The following is a 19,103-nucleotide window of genomic DNA, read 5'->3' on the forward strand; positions in this document are numbered from 1 at the left end:
GTCCCTGCACACTCTTTAAAACTGTGCCATTAAGTGAATATTGCCTCTCCCTGTTCCTTCTGCCAAAATGCATCACCTCACACTTCTCTGTATTAAATTCCATCTGCCACCTGTCTGCCCATTCTGCTAGTCTTTCTATGTCCTGTTGCAGTCGATTGGTATCTGATGTGCCTCAATAATTCCGAGACTCGATGGTAGCGAAACAAAACAAGGCTTTTATTAACTTAGAAGGTAACACGCAGTGGAGAGAGGTATCTTCCATCTGGAGGTCTGCAGTACTGGATATGAGCCCAGACTGAGCTTGCTTACATAGGGGCCAGGTATGGGCGGAGCCCTACACACAATACATTACAATATACAATACAATGGTGAGGAGACGGAACTGAGGTAAGGGAACTGAAACCTGAAACCAACCACAGTCACAGGCAGTGATGAATGGAATATTTCATCACATTCACCCCTTCTATAGATTTAGTCTGTTCGGGGGTTTGATAGTCCTCTGCGACCGACGTGGCTGTTGTGGTGCCGCGGGTGTCGGCTGGGTGTCCCTGGTGGCCTCCTGCGTCTCTGCCGGGGGTGCCGCCAGGGTTGTTGAAGGGGTAGTTGGTGGGGGTGCCGTTGGTCGATGTTCTTCCGGGGGTGATGAAAGAGTAGTGGGTGGGTAAGAGTTGCTGTGATCGTTGTTGTTGCTATTGCCGTGGTTGTTGTCGTTACCGGCTGGGGCGACGTCTTTTATGGACACGGTGTCCTCCCTTCCGTCGGCGTGCTGGACATACGCATATTGGGGGTTGGCGTGGAGTAGGTGCACTGGCTCCACGAGAGGGTCCGTCTTGTGGCCCCTCACATGCCTTCGCACGAATACCGGACCTGGGGTGGAGAGCCATGACGGCATGGATACGCCTGAGGTGGATTTCCGGGGAAAGACAAACATTCGTTCATGAGGCGTGGCATTAGTGGCAGTACACAATAGCGACCGTATCGAATGGAGCACATCTGAGAGGACTTCCTGCCAGCGGGAGATAGGGAGGCCCTTGGTCCTTAGAGCTAGAGTGACTGCTTTCCATACTGTCCCGTTCTCTCGCTCCACTTGGCCGTTACCCCGGGGGTTGTAGCTGGTGGTACGGCTCGTGGCGATCCCCCTGGACAGCATGTACTGGCGTAGCTCTTCACTCATGAAGGACGCCCCCCTATCCGTGTGGATGTAGCTTGGCATACCGAACAGGCAGAACAGGCTGTTGAGGCATTTAATGACCGTGGCGCTGGTCATGTCTGGGCAGGGGAAGGCGAATGGGAAACGGGAGTATTCGTCCACAATGTTCAGGAAGTAAACATTGCGGTCGACTGACGGGAGGGGGCCCTTGAAATCTAAGCTGAGCCGCTCAAAGGGCCGTGTAGCTTTGATTAAGTGGGCTCTATCTGGGCGGTAGAACCGAGGCTTGCACTCAGCGCAAGTGCGGCAGTTCCTGGTCAGAGACCGAACTTCCTCAAGCGAGTAGGGTAAGTTACGGGACTTTATGAAGTGGAACAGCCGCGTGACCCCTGGGTGGCAGAGGTCGTTGTGGAGGGTCTGTAGCCGATCCCCGGTGGCGCTGGCACACATCCCTCGTGAGAGGGCGTCAGGGGATTCGTTAAGGGCCCCTGGCCGGTAAATGATGTCATACTCGAAGGTGGAGAGCTCGATCCGCCACCTAAGAATCTTATCATTTTTAATCTTCCCCCTCTGTTTATTATTGAACATAAACACTACCGACCGCTGGTCGGTAAGTAGGGTGAAGCGTTTGCCGGCTAGGTAGTGGCGCCAGTGGCGCACTGCCTCCACGATGGCTTGGGCCTCCTTTTCTACGGAGGAGTGTCTGATCTCGGGCCCTTGGAGGGTCCTCGAGAAGAAAGCTACGGGCCGCCCCGCCTGGTTGAGGGTGGCCGCCAAGGCAAAGTCAGACGCATCACTTTCCACTTGAAAGGGAGTGTTCTCGTCCACTGCCTGTAGCGTGGCCCGCTCAATATCCTGCTTAATGCTTTTGAAGGCGGCGTGGGCCTCAGCAGAGAGCGGAAAAGAGGATGCTTTCAAGAGGGGGCGGGCTTTGTCGGAGTAGTTGGGGACCCATTGGGAATAATAAGAAAATAACCCCAGGCACCTTTTCAGGGCTTTGGGAGTGTTGGGCAGGGGCAGCTCCCGTAGGGGGCGCAATCGGTCGGGGTCTGGTCCGATCTCCCCATTCTCCACCACGCTGCCTAGTATGCAGAGATGCGTGGTGTTGAAAACGCACTTGTCCTCGTTGTAGGTGAGGTTGAGTTTTTGTGCGGTTTTCAGGAACCTCTCGAGGTTCGAGTCGTGATCCTGCTGGTTGTGTCCGCAGATGGTGACGTTGTCGAGGTAGGGGAAGGTTGCCTGCAAGTGGTGGTCATCGACCATGCGGTCCATCTCCCTCTGGAAGACCGAGACCCCATTCGTCACCCCAAAGGGGACTCTGAGGAATTGGTAGAGGCGTCCGTTCGCCTCGAAGGCGGTGTACGGGCGGTCCTCTGGTCTGATAGGGAGCTGGTGGTACGCTGACTTGAGGTCGATGGTGGAGAACACCCGGTATTGGGCGATTTGGTTCACCATTTCTGATATGCGGGGTAGCGGGTAGGCGTCCAGTTGGGTGTACCTGTTGATCGTTTGGCTATAGTCGATCACCATCCGTTTCTTCTCGCTACCCCTTACCACTACCACTTGGGCGCGCCACGGGCTGTTGCTGCGTTCAATAATGCGCTCTTTCAGGAGCCTGTCTACCTCGGTCGCGATAAACCGCCTGTCCTCCCAGCTGTACCTCCTGCTTTTGGTCGCTATTGGCCGGCAGTTAGGGGTAAGGTTCGCGAATAGCGAAGGCGGCTTTACCTTCAGGGTAGCCAGACCGCACACTGTGAGGGGCGGCTGGGACCCACCGTACTTGAGCGTGATGCTTTGGTGGTTGCACTGGAAATCCAGGCCCAAGATCACGCTCGCACATAGATTCTTCATGATTAATACTTTAAAATTATCGTATACAGTTCCGTTAACGGACAATTGTACCGTGCAGTAACCCAGAATGGTCGATGTCTGGGTTTTATCAGCCATAGAGATGGTCCTCTGAGTAGGGACCACCTTTAGGGAGAGTTGTTGTGCCAGTTCAGGGTGGATAAAACTCTCCGTGCTTCCACTGTCAATTAAACATTTAACCCGGCACCCGTTTACCTCGATGTCCACCATTGATTTGGATAGCGGGTGCGGCCTGGTCTGGTCCACTGTGACCGATGCCATTGTAGGGCCCTGATCGAGACAAGATGGCGTCCACGCTGTCTGCTCATGAGATGGCGGACCCCACGAGGTCGGGCAAGATGGCGTCCAAGATGGCCGCTCCCACGGCGCACACGCGGCGGTGGCGGGTTTTCCGGCGGGGTTCCCTCTGCACACCTTCCCGAAGTGCCCCTTCTTACCGCACTTAAAGCAGGTGGTGCCTTTCGCCAGGCACAGGTTTCTGGTGTGCTTTGGCTGCCCGCAGAAGTAGCAGTTGGGTCCCCGACGCGTCGCGGCTGTCGTAGGGCTTCTGGGGGGAGAGCGGGGCCCCGACGGTGTCGGGCTGCCGGGCGGGGAAGATGCCTTCCAAGATGGCGGCGCCCTTGGTGCACACGTGGCGGCGTGGACGGCGCGGGCTGAAGAGTAGGCGTCCGAGTTTCTCTGGGCCACATCCAGGGATCGCGCGGCGTCCGCAGCCTGTTTCAGGTCCAATCCCGTTTTTTCCAGCAGTCTCTGCCGGATGTAAGTGGAGCTGAGGCCTGTGATAAAGGCATCACGAACAAGCTCGTCAGTGTACACTGCGACTTTTACATCTTGGCACTTGCAGTCTTTGCCAAGCATTTTCAGGGTGCCTAGGAACTCCTCCACCGATTCCCCAGGTCGCTGTGCGCGAGTAGCGAGCAGATGCCTAGCATACACCTCATTCGTAGGCTGCTGGTAATGCGCCTTTAAGATGTCGCAGGCGGCCAGGTACGTGTCGGCGTCTTGGATGAGGGGGTAAACCCGGTGGCTTACCCAATTCCGCAGAATTCCGAGTTTCATACTCGCAGCGTCCGTAGCGTCTTTGACGGCTGCGGAATTGTCCAGGAAGAATTCCATACACATAAACCAGTGTCCGAAGCGTGCCGATGCGTCCAAAGCATGCTGGTCCAAATCCAAACGTTCGGGTTTTAGGAGTTGATCCATTGTGTTGAAAAGTAAGTTAATAAAATTGATGTGCCTCAATAATTCCGAGACTCGATGTTAGCGAAACAAAACAAGGCTTTTATTAACTTAGAAGGTAACACGCAGTGGAGAGAGGTATCTTCCATCTGGAGGTCTGCAGTACTGGATATGAGGCCAGACTGAGCTTGCTTACATAGGGGCCAGGTATGGGCGGAGCCCTACACACAACACATTCCAATATACAATACAATGGTGAGGAGACGGAACTGAGGTAAGGGAACTGAAACCTGAAACCAACCACAGTCACAGGCAGTGATGAATGGAATATTTCATCACAGTATCCTCCTCACTGTTTGCCACACCCCCAAGTTTGGTGTCATCGGCAAATTTAGAAATTCGACTCTGTATTCCAATATGCAGATCAAACTGGTCCATGCTGGTTTTTATGTGCTGTGCATTCTATTTAATTCTATATATAGCTCGATGTAACTCAAAGTAATACCTCCGCCTCTGGACGACATCTCACTCGCTCCTCCCCTGGTGGCCTCACCTCCTCACGCATGTCCTGAAGGAATTCTGCAAGTGCCAAGGAGTTCTTCAGATCGGCATCACGTCCTTCCAGCTCACTCTCCAGAGAGCGAAACCTGCAGTGACACCAAGTGGCCCCGAGTTAAAACCGCACTCCGTACATTGCTGACCTTCTCTCCTTCGTAAATCTTACAGCACAGAAGGAGGTCGATTCGGCCCATCGTGCCGATGCCGGTTCTTTGAAAGAGCTGTCCTCTCAGTCCCCTGCACTTTCCCACAAGGCCATGGCTCAGTGGTTATCACTCTCCCCAGTGTCACAAGGTCGTGGGTTCAAGTTCCACTCCAGAGACTTGAGCAGAGGCTCATTCTTCAGTACAGTACTGAGGGAGCGCTGCACTGTCGGAGGGGCAGTACTGAGGGAGAGCTGCACTGTCGGAGGGGCAGTACTGAGGGAGCGCTGCACTGTCGGAGGGGCAGTACTGAGGGAGGGCTGCACTGTCGGAGGGGCAGTACTGAGGGAGCGCTGCACTGTCGGAGGGGCAGTACTGAGGGAGCGCTGCACTGTCGGAGGGGCAGTACTGAGGGAGCGCTGCACTGTCGGAGGGGCAGTACTGAGGGAGCGCTGCACTGTCGGAGAGACAGTACTGAGGGAGCACTGCACTGTCGGAGAGACAGTACTGAGGGAGCACTGCACTGTCGGAGGGGCAGTACTGAGGGAACGCTGCACTGTCGGAGGGGCAGTACTGAGGGAGCGCTGCACTGTCGGAGGGGCAGTACTGAGGGAACGCTGCACTGTCGGAGGGACAGTACTGAGGGCGCGCTGCACAGTCGGAGGGGCAGTACTGAGGGAGCGCTGCACTGTCGGAGGGGCAGTACTGAGGGAGCGCTGCACTGTCGGAGGGGCAGTACGGAGGGAGCGCTGCACTGTCGGAGGGGCAGTACTGAGGGAACGCTGCACTGTCGGAGGGACAGTACTGAGGGCGCGCTGCACAGTCGGAGGGGCAGTACTGAGGGAGTGCCGCACTGTCGGAGGGGCAGTACTGAGGGAGAGCTGCACTGTCGGAGGGGCAGTACTGAGGGAGAGCTGCACTGTCGGAGGGGCAGTACTGAGGGAGCGCTGCACTGTCGGAGGGGCAGTACTGAGGGAGAGCTGCACTGTCGGAGGGGCAGTACTGAGGGAGCGCTGCACTGTCGGAGGGGCAGTACTGAGGGAGGGCTGCACTGTCGGAGGGGCAGTACTGAGGGAGCGCTGCACTGTCGGAGGTGCAGTACTGAGGGAACGCTGCACTGTCGGAGGGGCAGTACTGAGGGAGCGCTGCACTGTCGGAGGGGCAGTACTGAGGAAACGCTGCACTGTCGGAGGGGCAGTACTGAGGGAGAGCTGCACTGTCGGAGGGGCAGTGCTGAAGGAACGCTGCACTGTCGGAGGGGCAGTACTGAGGGAGCGCTGCACTGTCGGAGGGGCAGGACTGAGGGAGGGCTGCACTCTCGGAGGGACAGTACTGAGGGAGCGCTGCACTGTGTGAGCAGCAGTACTGAGGGAGTGTTGCACTGTCGGAGGGGCAGTACTGAGGGAGTGCCGCACTGTCGGAGGGGCAGTACTGAGGGAGCGCTGCACTGTCGGAGGGGCAGTACTGAGGGAGCGCTGCACTGTCGGAGGGGCAGTACTGAGGGAGCGCTGCACTGTCGGAGAGACAGTACTGAGGGAGCACTGCACTGTCGGAGAGACAGTACTGAGGGAGCACTGCACTGTCGGAGGGGCAGTACTGAGGGAACGCTGCACTGTCGGAGGGGCAGTACTGAGGGAGCGCTGCACTGTCGGAGGGGCAGTACTGAGGGAACGCTGCACTGTCGGAGGGACAGTACTGAGGGCGCGCTGCACAGTCGGAGGGGCAGTACTGAGGGAGCGCTGCACTGTCGGAGGGGCAGTACTGAGGGAGCGCTGCACTGTCGGAGGGGCAGTACGGAGGGAGCGCTGCACTGTCGGAGGGGCAGTACTGAGGGAACGCTGCACTGTCGGAGGGACAGTACTGAGGGCGCGCTGCACAGTCGGAGGGGCAGTACTGAGGGAGTGCCGCACTGTCGGAGGGGCAGTACTGAGGGAGAGCTGCACTGTCGGAGGGGCAGTACTGAGGGAGAGCTGCACTGTCGGAGGGGCAGTACTGAGGGAGCGCTGCACTGTCGGAGGGGCAGTACTGAGGGAGAGCTGCACTGTCGGAGGGGCAGTACTGAGGGAGCGCTGCACTGTCGGAGGGGCAGTACTGAGGGAGGGCTGCACTGTCGGAGGGGCAGTACTGAGGGAGCGCTGCACTGTCGGAGGTGCAGTACTGAGGGAACGCTGCACTGTCGGAGGGGCAGTACTGAGGGAGCGCTGCACTGTCGGAGGGGCAGTACTGAGGAAACGCTGCACTGTCGGAGGGGCAGTACTGAGGGAGAGCTGCACTGTCGGAGGGGCAGTGCTGAAGGAACGCTGCACTGTCGGAGGGGCAGTACTGAGGGAGCGCTGCACTGTCGGAGGGGCAGGACTGAGGGAGGGCTGCACTCTCGGAGGGACAGTACTGAGGGAGCGCTGCACTGTGTGAGCAGCAGTACTGAGGGAGTGTTGCACTGTCGGAGGGGCAGTACTGAGGGAGTGCCGCACTGTCGGAGGGGCAGTACAGAGGCAGCGCTGCACTGTCGGAGTGGCAGTACTGAGGGGGCACTGCACTGTCAGAGGGTCAGTACTGAGGGAGCGCCGCGCTGTCGGAGGGTCAGTACTGAGGGAGTGCCACACTGTCGGAGGGGCAGTACTGAGGGAGCGCCGCACTGTCGGAGGGGCAATACTGAGGGAGTGCTGCACTGTCGGAGGGTCAGTACTGAGGGTGCGCCGCACTGTCGGAGGGGCAGTACTGAGGGAGCGCTGCACTGTCGGAGGGGCAGTACTGAGGGACCGCTGTACTGTCGGAGGGGCAGTACTGAGGGAACGCTGCACTGTCGGAGGGGCAGTACTGAGGGAGCGCTGCACTGTCGGAGGGGCAGTACTGAGGGAACGCTGCACTGTCGGAGGGGCAGTACTGAGGGAGCGCTGCACTGTCGGAGGGGCAGTACTGAGGGAGCGCTGCACTGTCGGAGGGGCAGTACTGAGGGAACGCTGCACTGTCGGAGGGGCAGTACTGAGGGAGAGCTGCACTGTCGGAGGGGCAGTACTGAGGGAGAGCTGCATTGTCGGAGGGGCAGTACTGAGGGAGCGCTGCACTGTCGGAGGGGCAGTACTGAGGGAACGCTGCACTGTCGGATGGGCAGTACTGAGGGAGAGCTGCACTGTCGGAGGGGCAGTACTAAGGGAACGCTGCACTGTCGGAGGGGCAGTACTGAGGGAGCGCTGCACTGTGGGAGCAGCAGTACTGAGGGAGTGCTGCACTGTCAGAGGGGCAGTACTGAGGGAGCACTGCACTGTTGGAGCAACAGTACTGAAGGGGCGCTGCACTGTCGGAGGGTCAGTACTGAGGGAGCGCCGCACTGTCGGAGGGTCAGTACTGAGGGAGTGCCGCACTGTCGGAGGGGCAGTACAGAGGGAGCGCCGCACTGTCGGAGTGGCAGTACTGAAGGGGCACTGCACTGTCGGAGGGTCAGTACTGAGGGAGCGCCGCGCTGTCGGAGGGTCAGTACTGAGGGAGTGCCGCACTGTCGGAGGGGCAGTACTGAGGGAGCGCCGCACTGTCGGAGGGGCAATACTGAGGGAGTGCTGCACTGTCGGAGGGGCAGTGCTGAGGGAGCGCTGCACTGTCGGAGGGGCATTACTGAGGGAACGCTGCACTGTCGGAGGGGCAGTACTGAGGGAGAGCTGCACTGTCGGAGGGGCAGTACTGAGGGAACGCTGCACTGTCGGAGGGGCAGTACTGAGGGAAGCGCTGCACTGTCGGAGAGGCAGTACTGAGGGAGGGCTGCACTGTCGGAGGGACAGTACTGAGGGAGCGCTGCACTGTGGGAGCAGCAGTACTGAGGGAGTGCTGCACTGTCGGAGGGGCAGTACTGAGGGAGCGCTGCACCGTCGGAGCAGCAGTACTGAGGGAGTGCTGCACTGTCAGAGGGGCAGGACTGAGGGAGCACTGCACTGTCGGAGCAGCAGTACTGAAGGGGCGCTGCACTGTCGGAGGGTCAGTACTGAGGGAGCGCCGCACTGTCGGAGGGTCAGTACTGAGGGAGTGCCGCACTGTCGCAGGGGCAGTACTGAGGGAGCGCCGCACTGTCGGAGTGGCAGTACTCAAGGGGCGCTGCACTGTCGGAGGGTCAGTACTGAGGGAGCGCCGCACTGTCGGAGGGTCAGTACTGAGGGAGTGCCGCACTGTCGGAGGGGCAGTACTGAGGGAGCGCCGCACTGTCGGAGGGGCAATACTGAGGGAGTGCTGCACTGTTGGAGGGTCAGTACTGAGGGAGCGCCACACTGTAGGAGGGTCAGTATTGAGGGAGTGCCGCACTGTCGGAGGGTCAGTACTGAGGGAGTGCCGCACTGTCAGCGGGGCAGTACTGAGGGAGTGCCGCACTGTCGGAGGGTCAGTACGGAGGGAGCGCCGCACTGTCGGAGGGGCAGTACTGAGGTAGCGCTGCACTGTCGGAGGGTCAGTAATGAGGGAGCGCTGCACTGTCGGAGGGACAGTACTGAGGGCGCGCTGCACAGTCGGAGGGGCAGTACTGAGGGAGCGCTGCACTGTCGGAGGGGCAGTACTGAGGGAGTGCTGCACTGCCGGAGGGACAGTACTGAGGGAGCTCTGCATTGTCGGAGGGGCAGTACTGTGGGAGCGCTGTATTGTCGGAGGGGCAGTACTGTGGGAGCGCTGTATTGTCGGAGGGGCAGTACTGTGGGAGCGCTGCACTGTCGGAGGGGCAGTACTGAGGGAGCGTTGCTCTGTCGGAGGGGCAGTACTGAAGGAGCGCTGCACAGTCAGAGGGTCAGTACTGAGGGAGCGCTGCACTGTCAGAGGGGCAGTACTGAGGGAGCACTTTACTGTCGGAGGGTCAGTACTGAGGGCGCGCTGCACAGTCGGAGGGGCAGTACTGAGGGAGCGCTGTGCTGTCGGAGGGGTGGTACTGAGGGAGCGCTGCACTGTCGGAGGGGCAGTACTGAGGGAACGCTGCACTGTCGGAGGGGCAGTACTGAGGGAGCGCTGCACTGTCGGAGGGGCAGTACTGAGGGAGCGCTGCACTGTCGGAGGGGCAGTACTGAGGGAACGCTGCACTGTCGGAGGGGCAGTACTGAGGGAGAGCTGCACTGTCGGAGGGGCAGTACTGAGGGAGAGCTGCATTGTCGGAGGGGCAGTACTGAGGGAGCGCTGCACTGTCGGAGGGGCAGTACTGAGGGAACGCTGCACTGTCGGATGGGCAGTACTGAGGGAGAGCTGCACTGTCGGAGGGGCAGTACTAAGGGAACGCTGCACTGTCGGAGGGGCAGTACTGAGGGAGCGCTGCACTGTGGGAGCAGCAGTACTGAGGGAGTGCTGCACTGTCAGAGGGGCAGTACTGAGGGAGCACTGCACTGTTGGAGCAACAGTACTGAAGGGGCGCTGCACTGTCGGAGGGTCAGTACTGAGGGAGCGCCGCACTGTCGGAGGGTCAGTACTGAGGGAGTGCCGCACTGTCGGAGGGGCAGTACAGAGGGAGCGCCGCACTGTCGGAGTGGCAGTACTGAAGGGGCACTGCACTGTCGGAGGGTCAGTACTGAGGGAGCGCCGCGCTGTCGGAGGGTCAGTACTGAGGGAGTGCCGCACTGTCGGAGGGGCAGTACTGAGGGAGCGCCGCACTGTCGGAGGGGCAATACTGAGGGAGTGCTGCACTGTCGGAGGGGCAGTGCTGAGGGAGCGCTGCACTGTCGGAGGGGCATTACTGAGGGAACGCTGCACTGTCGGAGGGGCAGTACTGAGGGAGAGCTGCACTGTCGGAGGGGCAGTACTGAGGGAACGCTGCACTGTCGGAGGGGCAGTACTGAGGGAAGCGCTGCACTGTCGGAGAGGCAGTACTGAGGGAGGGCTGCACTGTCGGAGGGACAGTACTGAGGGAGCGCTGCACTGTGGGAGCAGCAGTACTGAGGGAGTGCTGCACTGTCGGAGGGGCAGTACTGAGGGAGCGCTGCACCGTCGGAGCAGCAGTACTGAGGGAGTGCTGCACTGTCAGAGGGGCAGGACTGAGGGAGCACTGCACTGTCGGAGCAGCAGTACTGAAGGGGCGCTGCACTGTCGGAGGGTCAGTACTGAGGGAGCGCCGCACTGTCGGAGGGTCAGTACTGAGGGAGTGCCGCACTGTCGCAGGGGCAGTACTGAGGGAGCGCCGCACTGTCGGAGTGGCAGTACTCAAGGGGCGCTGCACTGTCGGAGGGTCAGTACTGAGGGAGCGCCGCACTGTCGGAGGGTCAGTACTGAGGGAGTGCCGCACTGTCGGAGGGGCAGTACTGAGGGAGCGCCGCACTGTCGGAGGGGCAATACTGAGGGAGTGCTGCACTGTTGGAGGGTCAGTACTGAGGGAGCGCCACACTGTCAGCGGGGCAGTACTGAGGGAGTGCCGCACTGTCGGAGGGTCAGTACGGAGGGAGCGCCGCACTGTCGGAGGGGCAGTACTGAGGTAGCGCTGCACTGTCGGAGGGTCAGTAATGAGGGAGCGCTGCACTGTCGGAGGGACAGTACTGAGGGCGCGCTGCACAGTCGGAGGGGCAGTACTGAGGGAGCGCTGCACTGTCGGAGGGGCAGTACTGAGGGAGCGCTGCACTGCCGGAGGGACAGTACTGAGGGAGCTCTGCATTGTCGGAGGGGCAGTACTGTGGGAGCGCTGTATTGTCGGAGGGGCAGTACTGTGGGAGCGCTGCACTGTCGGAGGGGCAGTACTGTGGGAGCGCTGCACTGTCGGAGGGGCAGTACTGAGGGAGCGTTGCACTGTCGGAGGGGCAGTACTGAAGGAGCGCTGCACTGTCAGAGGGTCAGTACTGAGGGAGCGCTGCACTGTCAGAGGGGCAGTACTGAGGGAGCACTTTACTGTCGGAGGGGCAGTACTGAGGGAACGCTGCACTGTCGGACGGGCAGTACTGAGGGAGCGCTGCACTGTCGGAGGGGCAGTACTGAGGGAGCGCTGCACTGTCGGAGGGACAGTACTGAGGGAGCGCTGCACTGTGGGAGCAGCAGTACTGAGGGAGTGCTGCACTGTCGGAGGGGCAGTACTGAGGGAGCGCTGCACTGTCGTAGCAGCAGTGCTGAGGGAGTGCTGCATTGTCAGAAGGGCAGTACTGAGGGAGTGCCGCACTGTCGGAGGGTCAGTACTGAGGAAGCGCCGCACTGTCGGAGGGGCAGTACTGAGGGAGCGCTGCACTGTCGGAGGGTCGGTAATGAGGGAGCGCTGCACTGTCGGAGGGACAGTACTGAGGGCGCGCTGCACAGTCGGAGGGGCAGTACTGAGGGAGCGCTGTGCTGTCGGAGGGGTGGTACTGAGGGAGCGCTGCACTGTCGGAGGGGCAGTACTGAGGGAGCACTGCACTGCCGGAGGGACAGTACTGAGGGAGAGCTGCACTGTCGGATGGGCAGTACTGAGGGAGAGCTGCACTGTCGGAGGGGCAGTACTGAGGGAGAGCTGCATTGTCGGAGGGGCAGTACTGAGGGAGCGCTGCACTGTCAGAGGGGCAGTACTGAGGGAACGCTGCACTGTCGGATGGGCAGTACTGAGGGAGAGCTGCACTGTCGGAGGGGCAGTACTAAGGGAACGCTGCACTGTCGGAGGGGCAGTACTGAGGGAAGCGCTGCACTGTCGGAGGGGCAGTACTGAGGGAGGGCTGCACTGTCGGAGGGACAGTACTGAGGGAGCGCTGCACTGTGGGAGCAGCAGTACTGAGGGAGTGCTGCACTGTCAGAGGGGCAGTACTGAGGGAGCACTGCACTGTTGGAGCAGCAGTACTGAAGGGGCGCTGCACTGTCGGAGGGTCAGTACTGAGGGAGCGCCGCACTGTCGGAGGGTCAGTACTGAGGGAGTGCCGCACTGTCGGAGGGGCAGTACTAAGGGAGCGCCGCACTGTCGGAGGGGCAATACTGAGGGAGTGCTACACTGTCGGAGGGTCAGTACTGAGGGAGCGCCGCACTGTCGGAGGGTCAGTAATGAGGGAGTGCCGCATTGTCAGCGGGGCAGCACTGAGGGAGTGCCGCACTGTCGGAGGGTCAGTACTGAGGGAGCGCTGCACTGTCGGAGGGACAGTACTGAGGGCGCGCTGCACAGTCGGAGGGGCAGTACTGAGAGAGCGCTGTGCTGTCGGAGGGGCAGTACTGAGGGAGCGCTGCACTGTCGGAGGGGCAGTACTGAGGGAGCGCTGCACAGTCGGAGGGGCAGTACTGAGGGAGCGCTGTGCTGTCGGAGGGGCAGTACTGAGGGAGCGCTGCACTGTCGGAGGGGCAGTACTGAGGGAGCGCTGCACTGTCGGAGGGGCAGTACTGAGGGAGCGCTGCACTGCCGGAGGGACAGTACTGAGGGAGCGCTGCATTGTCGGAGGAGCAGTACTGTGGGAGCGCTGTATTGTCGGAGGGGCAGTACTGTGGGAGCGCTGCACTGTCGGAGGGGCAGTACTGTGGGAGCGCTGCACTGTCGGAGGGGCAGTACTGAGGGAGCGTTGCACTGTCGGAGGGGCAGTACTGAAGGAGCGCTGCACTGTCAGAGGGTCAGTACTGAGGGAGCGCTGCACTGTCAGAGGGGCAGTACTGAGGGAGCACTTTACTGTCGGAGGGTCAGTACTGAGGGGGCGCTGCACTGTCGGAGGGTCAGTACTGAGGGAGCGCTGCACTGTCGGAGGGGCAATACTGAGGGAACGCTGCACTGTTGGAGGGGCAGTACTGAGGGAGTGCTGCACTGTCGGAGGGGCAGTACTGAGGGAGCGCTGCACTGTCGGAGGGTCAGTACTGAGGGAGTGCTGCACTGTCGGAGGGGCAGTACTGAGGGAGCCCCGTACTGTCGGAGGGGCAGTACTGAGGGACCGCTGCACTGTCGGAGGGGCAGTACTGAGGGAGCGCTGCACTGTCGGAGGGGCAGTACTGAGGGAGCTCTGCACTGTCAGAGGGTCAGTACTGAGGGAGCGCTGCACTGTCAGAGGGGCAGTACTGAGGGAGCACTTTACTGTCGGAGGGTCAGTACTGAGGGGGCGCTGCACTGTCGGAGGGTCAGTACTGAGGGAGCGCTGCACTGTCGGAGGGGCAATACTGAGGGAACGCTGCACTGTCGGAGGGGCAGTACTGAGGGAGTGCTGCACTGTCGGAGGGGCAGTACTGAGGGAGCGCTGCACTGTCGGAGGGTCAGTACTGAGGGAGTGCTGCACTGTCGGAGGGGCAGTACTGAGGGAGCGCCGTACTGTCGGAGGGGCAGTACTGAGGGACCGCTGCACTGTCGGAGGGGCAGTACTGAGGGAGCGCTGCACTGTCGGAGGGGCAGTACTGAGGGAGTGCTGCACTGTCGGAGGGGCAGTACTGAGGGAGCGCTGCACTGTCGGGTTGCCATCTTTCGGATGAGACGTTAAACCAAGGCCCTGTCTGCTCTCTCAAGGGGATGTAAATGATCCCATGAGACTAGTACATCAGGGGCGTTCTCCCCGGTGTCCTGGCCAATATTTATCCCGCTACCAACATCACTAAACAAAGTATCTGGTCATTATCACATTGCTGTTTGTGGGATCTTGCTGTGTGCAATTTGGCTGCTGCATTTCCTACATTACAACAGTGACTACACTTCAAAAGTACTTCATTGGCTGTAAAGCGCTTTGGGACGTCCTGAGGTTGGGAAAGGTGCTATAGAACTACAAGTCTGTCTTTCATTTATTGGGGGTGAAACTGGTCTATGAGAATGGTGCAAATCCTAGCCAATCGGAATCCCGTACAACACCGCGCTGGATTTTGCTTTTGGGAAAGAGAATGGGCCGGTGTAACCCAGGCTGCCGGTTCACCATGAGCCTGTTTCACGGACTTGTGGAGACCAATTCCACCCCCTGTGAACTCCCAATGGAACGGGAGTCATGGACTTCCTCCCGATATTCCCAGGTTTACCAGGGACGAGGGAGTCCAGTTACACGGAGGGACTGGGGAAGCTGGGGTTGTTCTCTTTCGAGCAGAGAAGGCTAAGGGGAGATTTCATGGAGGTGTTCAAAATCGCGAGGGGTTTTGACAGAGGAAGGAGGGAGAAGCGGTTTCCTCTGGCAAATGGCTCAGTAAGCAGAGGTCACAGATTGAAAATAATTGGTCAAAGAACTAGAGGAGAAATGAGGAGAAATGTTTTCACACAGTTGGATGTTATGATCTGGAACGCACTACCTGAAAGCAGCTCCTCAGATAATGAAGCAGTCCGTGTCCGCATGCAGCAAGACCTGGACGACATTAGGGTTGGGCTGATAAGTGGCAGGTTACATTCGCGCCACACAAGTGCCAGGTAATGACTATCTCCAACAGGCGAGAGTCTAGCCACTGCCCCTTGACATTCAAGGCATTAGAATCATAGAATCAGAGAATGGTTACAGCACAGAAGGACGTTATTCGGCCCGTCGAGCCCGTGCCAGCTCTCTGCAAGAGCACCTCAGCCAGTCCCACTCCCTCGCCCTGTCCCCATAACCTTGCAAATTTTTTCCTTCAGGTACTTAACCAATTCCCTTTTGAAAGCCATGATTGAATCTGCCTCCACCACCCTTTCAGGCAGCGCATTCCAGATCCGAACCACTCGCTGCGTAAATAGGTTTTCCCTCATGTCGCCTTTGGTTCTTCTGCCAATCACCTTAAATCTGTGTCCTCTGGTTCTCGACCCTTCCACCAATGGGAACAGTTTCTCTCTATCTACTCTGTCCAGACCCCTCATGATTTTGAACACCTCGATCAAATCTCCTCTCAACCTTCTCTGCTCCAAGGAGAACAACCCCAGCTTCTCCAGTCTATCCACGTAACTGAAGTCCCTCATCCCTGGAATCATTCTCGTAAATCTTTTCTGCACCCTCTCTAAGGCCTTCACATCCTTCCTAAAGTGCGGTGCCCAGAATTGGACACACTACTCCAGTTGAGGCCGAACCAGTGATTTATACAGGTTCATCACAACTTCCTTGCTTTTGTACTCTATGGGGGAGAAATTGACTATAGCCCCGTTTGGGGGGCCAGCCTCGCCAGGGCGCTAAAAGTAGCGCCCCGGAAGCATTCGCGGCCGCCCGCCGGAAATTGAGTGGTAGCGCCCCAAAGGGAAGCGCGGCGCTACTAGAGGCGCCCCGCATCCCTCTTGGGGCGCTGCGACTGAATATCGTGGTGCAACGTGCCGCAGCGCCACACGCTGTGGCACGTCGTGCTGCGGTATTGCAGGCCTTCCTCCCCTTCTTAAAGGGGAGGGGCCTTGTGCAGCGCGACCTGGGGCCCAGCTGGGCCCCCAAGGATCGCGAGTGTAGGCAAAAGAGCCCGGCACCGAGGAGAAGTGCCGGGCTCTTGGAGCACAGCCGGCACTCCGCAGGGGGGGGCAGGGTCAGGCGGCCGGGGACGGGAGCGCAGGCAGGTGCTGGCAGGCGGCCAACAACAAAAATGGCCGCCCCGCACCTCTCCTTTAATTTGCGCCTCCCCGGCCGCAGGTAGGCCCCCCTGAACCGGTCGCACATAGCGTCCGGCGGTAAATCAGGGGGCGCTTTCAAATATCGCGGCCGGGGCGTCAGCGGGGCGCTGCGCACACCGATGACGTCATCGGTGGTGGCGCAGCGCTAACAGCTAGCGCCACCACTAGCGTCCCGCGGAATTTAGCGGGAGGCGTAGACAGTGCCACGCCCGGGCGCCAGTTGGCTAGCGACCCACTTAGCGCCCTCTTAAGGCGCTAACGGGCGGCGCAACCAACTGAGTTTCTCCCCCAGTATATGTTAACTGGGACATGGTGATCAGTTTCTCCCCCATGCCTCTCTTCATGAAGCCCAGGATCCCGTAAGCTTTTTTAACCGCTTTCTCAACCTGCCCTGCCACCTTCAACGATTTGTGCACATATACCCCCAGGTCTCTCTGTTCGTGCACCCACTTTAGGATTGTACCCTTTAGTTTATATTGCCCCTCCCCATTCTTCCTAACAAAATGTATCACTTCGCACTTTTCTGCGTTAAATTTCATCTGCCACGTGTCCGCCCATTCCACCAGCCTGTCTATGTCCTCTTGAAGTCCATCACTATCCTCCTCACTGTTCACTATACTTCCAAGTTTTGTGTTATCTGCAAAACCGTTGCCAAATCCTCATTGCTGAATCCCTCACCATCAACATCCTGCGGGTCACCATTGACTAGAAACTGAACTGGACCAGCCACATAAATACTGTGGCTACAAGAGCAGGTCAGAGGCAGGGTATTCTGCGGCGAGTGTCTCACCTCCTGACTCCCCAAAGCCTTTCCACCATCTACAAGGCACAAGTCAGGAGTGTGATGGAATACTCTCCACTTGCCTGGATGAGTGCAGCTCCAACAACACTCAAGAAGCTCGACACCATTCAGGATAAAGCAGCTCGCTTGATTGGCACCCCATCCATCAGCTTAAACATTCACTCCCTCCACCACCGGCGTACTGTGGCTGCAGTGTGGACCATCTACAAGCTGCACTGCAGCAACTCGCCAAGGCTTCTTCGGCAGCACCTCCCAAACCCGCGACCTCTTCCACCTAGAAGGACAAGGGCAGCAGGTGCATGGGAACACCACCACCTCCAAGTTCCCCTCCAAGTCACACACCATCCTGACTTAGAGGTATATCGCCGATCCTTCATCGTCGCTGGGTCAGAATCCTGGAACTCCCTCCCTAACAGCACTGTGGGAGTACCTTCACCACACGGACTGCAGCGGTTCAAGAAGGCGGCTCACCACCACCTTCTCAATGGCAGTTAGGGATGGGCAATAAATACTGGCCTTGTCAGTGACGCTCACATCCCACAAATGAAGACAAAAAGTGTGGTGGAATCAGATGCCATAGGAACTTTCAAAAGGAAATTGGACATCTACTTGAAGAGGACTATTTTGCAGGGCTATAGGGAAAGAGCAGGGGGTAGTGGGACTAGTTGGACAGATCTTTCAAAGAGCCAACACAGACACGATGGGCGGAATGGCCTTCTCCGCTGCTGTAAGATTCTATTATAGGTGCAAGATGAGCGTTGCAAGGGCTGTGTGATCCTTCCTTGCGAGTCCCACCTTGTGGTTAGCGAGTCAATCTCTGCTCGGAATTGACGCCCAGGAATGATAGTGTGACTAATCTACTTTCTCTCGACTGATGTCCACGTTGTTGGTTTTGCTCCACCTGCTAGAACAGTTCTAAAGTCTAAGCACCTCATAAGCCAACCCTTACCTTCTGTCAGCTACCTCAATCTTCAACTCAATCTTCTCAAACAAAAGGTCATTCCTTCTGGGGAATGACTCCCTCTTTTCCCTGAGCGTCTGGAGCTTGGCTCTGCTGGAGCACACCTCCGTTTCTAGAAGCCTCTGCTCCTTGAGGATCTTCTTAATCATTTGCACGTTGTTCTCTGGGGTAAAGTCAGAGAGGGCCGTCTCAGCGCGGTGCAGAAATTCTTCAATATCGCTCAGCTCCCCGAGAACCTTCAGGGCCTGTGGAATACAGACATACAGTATAAATATCCAAAGTGACATTGAACTTGTGTGTCCAGCTTCCTCATCATTTACCATGTAATCCAACCAACTCCCTTACACCATCTCCAATCAGCCTTACCCATTCTTAGTGAATAGTGGAGCCCTATCCATTCTCTATCGTGGAGCCCTATCCATTATCAATAGCTCACCTTGTCCATTGCTTACCAGGGCCATTATCTACTACCTGTCCCTTCTATAGCTAGTCCCTATCTCTACCTACCACCTGTCCCTATCTCTATCTACCACCTGTCCCTATCTCTATCTACCACCTGTCCCTATCTCTATCTACCACCTGTCCCTATCTCTATCTACCACCTGTCCCTATCTCTATCTACCACCTGTCCCTATCTCTATCTACCACCTGTCCCTATCTCTATCTACCACCTGTCCCTATCTCTATCTACCACCTGTCCCTATCTCTATCTACCACCTGTCCCTATCTCTATCTACCACCTGTCCCTATCTCTATCTACCACCTGTCCCTATCTCTATCTACCACCTGTCTCTATCTGGTATTATTTTTGATTGTTGCACTCTATACCTCCATTTGTAAAACCCAAAGTGCTGTTGGCCTTTGTTTTGGGATTATTGACCTGCACTGACTCTTTCAAGGGAGTTCTGTGGTTGAACCCCTGAGTCTTTCTGTAGACCCACACCCTTTTAGTGTCTTTCCATCTAGCGTATACTCCCATTCCTTGCATTGTTTACCGCAGAATTTATTACCTCACACTTCTCCGGGTTAAACTGCATCTGCCCCCTGTCTGC

General features: G+C 58.3%; 1 protein-coding gene across 10 annotated transcripts in view; it reads right to left on the reverse strand.

The window, feature by feature from the left end:
- Positions 1-19,103, reverse strand: part of LOC147113198 (uncharacterized) — a 337,266-nt gene that overhangs the window by 163,030 nt on the left and 155,133 nt on the right. For all 10 annotated transcript variants that reach the window (XR_015079637.1, XM_085998113.1, XM_085998114.1 and 7 more), the window contains 2 exons: positions 18,040-18,296; positions 4,704-4,845 (listed from right to left, as the gene is read on the reverse strand). Coding sequence is in view for 9 of the 10 variants with exons in the window: in XM_085998113.1 (XP_085854239.1) it covers positions 4,704-4,845; positions 18,040-18,296 (399 nt within the window). In the remaining variant the exon portion in view is untranslated. The remainder of the gene's footprint in view (positions 1-4,703; positions 4,846-18,039; positions 18,297-19,103) is intronic.

This window comes from Somniosus microcephalus, chromosome 9 (genome assembly GCF_052327205.1).
Source record: "Somniosus microcephalus isolate GS21.2 chromosome 9, FLI_Smic_1.0, whole genome shotgun sequence".
Classification (NCBI taxonomy): domain Eukaryota; kingdom Metazoa; phylum Chordata; class Chondrichthyes; order Squaliformes; family Somniosidae; genus Somniosus; species Somniosus microcephalus.